The following is a 4,128-nucleotide window of genomic DNA, read 5'->3' on the forward strand; positions in this document are numbered from 1 at the left end:
GGTATGGATGATGTCACAGTGTCTCACCTGATCTGATTGGCTCTCACAGTGAACGGCTCGCTGTGTTCGTCCCTCTTCAGCCTCACTGTGTATCTGAACACTGACGGACTCAGAGGCTTCGTCTTCTTCCTGCTGACCAGTGGAGGAGGAAGTATTCAGATCCTGTGCTGCAGTAAAAGTACTAAACCACACTGTGAAAATACTCTGACATTAAAAGTCCTGCACTAAAAAATGGTACTTGAGTTTAAACTGAAAGTTGTACTGTAACTATGAAAAGTAAAACTTTTAAAAGTATGAAAAGTTAAAGTGCAGAATGCTGAAAAATCTTGAAAAATATAACAAAAAAGAACAGACCCAAAAAACTGATTATTTAAAAAAAAGAAAAAACAACCTCAAATCCCCAAATTGTTAAGAAAGAAAAAGACAATGACAATAACAGCCCTCCAAAAGTATTGACACATCCTCCACATGCATTATGAACTCTGACCCCTGAGACCCAGATGACCTTTGACCTACTGACCCGTTGACCTTTGCCGTGGGACTCTGGAAGGCGTCGCTCTCCTCGTCGCTGTCGCTGATCACGATGGCGTCGTCGGCAGCTGGTTTGGCATAGCCGTTAGCGGCCGGCGCTCCATTAGCGCTGGAGTGAGGAGAGTCAACCTGCAGGATCTCACACGCAAGTCTGACACGCACGTGCACGCACACGCGTACACACACACACGCACACACACGCACATCACTTCACCTGAACTCTGACAGAATAGTTAAAGGTTAAAGTAAAGACTGATGTCATCTTCATACTAACACAGGAACACGTGAACATGTAAACACATGCACATACGAACACGTCTCCTGACACGACAAAACCTACAGCACTCCTTAAATATGAAAATATATATCTGAACTTCTCAAAATAATAACTGAGATCAAACCCAGATTATAACTGGGAGAATAATTTCAGATTATAACCGTGACAATAACATTATAACCTGGAAAATAACCGGAGTAATAACTGAGATTATAACAGGGATAATGAGTGAGATTATAACCAGGATAATAACTAAAATGTTGAAAACCCTCAGAAATGAATGTATGTTTCCATACATTTGTAAATTCAAAATGTGAACTCTGAGCATGAGCCTTTTCATTTGAATCTGTGTGAACGGAGCTCTGAGTCCGTGCACAGTGTGAATGTGCCCGCCCAGCTCCTCCAGCCCTCAGTACCTGGCTCCGTTGCGTCCCGTGACGTCCACCGTCTCTCCGGGGAAGAAGCGGTCTTTGACAAAGGTGTAAACGTCCTCGCAGACCTCGGACAGCCTGCAGCGGCGGCTCAGGGCGGCCAGGTGAAGCAGAGGGACCAGCAGGGACGGAGGGAAGCTCTGCAGGCTCTGCTTCGCCCGCCGCTCGCTCTCCACCGCCTCCAGGTAGGTGAGGCCCGCCCGACCCGTCAGAGCGCAGCTCCACACCAGACTGTTGCACAGGATAGTCCTCTCGAAGAACTCGCTGAGGACACAGACAGAGTCCCATGTCAAACTCTACTCAGGAAACATCAGACTGCATCGTGTCTCAGAGGACAGTCTGACAGAGGACAGCCTGACAGAGGACAGTCTGACAGAGGACAGTCTAATAGAGGACAGTCTGAAAGAGGACAGTCTGACAGAGGACAGTCTAATAGAGGACAGTCTAATAGAGGACAGCCTGAAAGAGGACAGTCTGACAGAGGACAGTCTAATAGAGGACAGTCTAATAGAGGACAGCCTGACAGAGGACAGTCTGACAGAGGACAGCCTAACAGAGGACAGTCTGACAGGGGACAGTCCCTCAGCACAGAGACATGTTGGACAGACGGTGGTGTCAGTAGCTAAATGTTAACATCATAAATCTCAGTTTTAAGGGGACGTCCAGCAGCTCAGCGGGCGCCCGCACACAGAGGCTGTGTTCTCGTTGCAGCGGCCGTGGGTTCGATCCCGGCCTCGGCCCTTTGCAGCATGTTGTCCCCTTTCATGCTTGAAATGTCCCCTCAAATAAAGGAATAAAGCCCCCCCCAAAATACTCTTAAAGAACAGAACAAAAAATTTTTTTTTGGCCTCGGTTTGTGTCCAGTATCATCCTCGTTATATATGAAAAATACATTTTCCCTTTTTTAAGTGATTTTGAGGTTTTGGGGTAATTTACATCATTTTAAATAATCATTAAAAATACACATTTATTATTTCCGGGGTGCCCTTTTCTGCTGTTTTAAGATAATTTGGAGTTTTTAGATATTTTCAGTATCGGGTACTTTTACTTTTATTACTTTCAGTACTTTTTCCTGAATACAGTCCCTTACTTTACTTGGGTATCATTTTCAATACAGGACCTTAATTGTTTTTCACCTGTGTGACGCCAGAGTGTGTGTGTGTGTTTATGCTCAGGTGAGTTGGTAAACAGTTGAAACTTTATTGACACGGCGCTGAGTGACAGCGGCCTCTTTCTGCTCTCGGCTAACGGGGAGCTAACGCAGCTAGCATCGTTAGCTCAGCGAGCGAGCTAAGTCCGGCTAATATTAGCCTCAGGGTTCACCTGTCCGCGTGCAGCTCCAGGTACCTGACCCACACAGTTTCCCGCCGGCGGACGGCCTCTCAGCGGTTCATCGGCAGATTAAACTTTTATTCGACGTCTTGAAAGAAGTTTAAAGTTTATTTGAAGAAGTTTATCTGGTGTGGAAGTTTGCCAGCGGACCGACTGTCGGTCTGAACCGGAGAGTACCGGGTGTTTGTCCACAGGAGGAAGGACAGGTGAGGACAGACAGGTAAGACAGACTCACTCGTAGCTCCGGAAGATCTCGTGGGTGATCTTGCAGAGGAAGACCTCCTCGTCGGGCCGCAGGTCGGCCGGCGGGCTCTGCCGGATGAAGGCTCGGCGGTGAAGAAGCGGCATCTCGCGGCCACCGGCGGCTCTTTGAAAAAGAAAAAAAAGGAGGGAAACCGTTTCAGGCGGACCGGACCGAACTCACGGAGCGGCCTCCGGTCCCGGAGTGGAGCCGGGGTCGCGGGGGCGGCCGGGGAGGAGCGCAGCGGAGCGGGTCTTTTGTTCGGAGAGTCGCTGATAATCTGCCCACATGGAAGTGTGCTCCTGTCGGCGAGACGCTGAGCTCCGCTCCGTTTCTACCGGCTCTGACGGGACAAACCGCGGCTCTACCGGCGCCGTCTCCCGGTACACCTCAGCAGACACTCTGTGTGACGGACTGAACCGAGCGGGGACCCGTTTACCGGAGAATCTCCCGGTTAAAGTGAAGCAGAAGTCCCGGGATGAAGCGCGGAGCTCCGCCGCTTGTTGACCAAGTTTGAGAGTCCTTCAGGGACCCGCTGAAAGCTCGGAAATCTCAGCGTCAGATAGAGACGGCAATTTCGACACCCAAGATCGAACTGTTTCGAAACCTTTCGTCACTTCCGGCTTTGGCACGTATTGCTCGAGACGGGTTTCGAAACGTCACGTGATCGGTACCAAACCCATTTATAATAGATCCACATACCAAACCCACCTATGACAGATCCAGGTACCAAAACCACCTATGACAGATCCAGGTACCGAACCCACCTATGACTTATGACCTATGACCTATGACTTAACCTGACTCTTCTCCTCTTTTCCCTTTGGGGTAAATTAAGTCAGAAGGTCCAAACCCAGCACCTAATGATTATCTAGCACTGACAAAGTTGTGTGATGTTGTATGTTGATTGTCATCGTAAGTAGTGACACTGAGATTGTTGAATCTCAGATGCTGAGATCGCTACTGGTTATTACTTTGGTTTCAAAAAAAAAAAAAAACCCCATCTATGACAGATCCAGGTACCGAACCCATCTATGACAGATCCAGGTACCGAACCCATCTATGACAGATCCAGGTACCGAACCCATCTATGACAGATCCAGGTACCAAACGGATTTATAACAGATCCAGGTACCAGACCCATCTATGACAGATCCACTCCGGACAGAGAGTTTTAAAAGACCGCGGGAAATGCGGGCGTTTGAGGTGTTGTGTTCTGGCGAGGAAGTAGAGGGAGATTTGTGCGAATTGAGCGGAGTTGGTCGAAGACTGGTGGATAGATTGACGGATACATAAATACATACATACATATAATA

The 4,128-nt window shown here is 48.4% G+C and overlaps 1 protein-coding gene across 1 annotated transcript; it reads right to left on the bottom strand.

Annotated features, from left to right (window-relative positions):
* Nucleotides 1-27: 27 nt before the first annotated feature.
* Nucleotides 28-3,663, bottom strand: LOC121965496 (bromodomain adjacent to zinc finger domain protein 1A-like; the record flags this gene model as incomplete). Its single annotated transcript, XM_042515635.1, has 4 exons — nucleotides 2,807-3,663; nucleotides 1,225-1,503; nucleotides 521-682; nucleotides 28-129 (listed from the first exon to the last, which is right to left on the bottom strand). Coding segments are annotated over exons 1-4 (656 nt in total), but the record flags the coding sequence as incomplete, so codon positions are not given.
* Between the last annotated feature and the right edge of the window lie 465 nt (nucleotides 3,664-4,128).

Source organism: Plectropomus leopardus, unplaced genomic scaffold (genome assembly GCF_008729295.1).
Source record: "Plectropomus leopardus isolate mb unplaced genomic scaffold, YSFRI_Pleo_2.0 unplaced_scaffold2023, whole genome shotgun sequence".
In the NCBI taxonomy this organism is placed as follows: Eukaryota; Metazoa; Chordata; class Actinopteri; order Perciformes; family Serranidae; genus Plectropomus; species Plectropomus leopardus.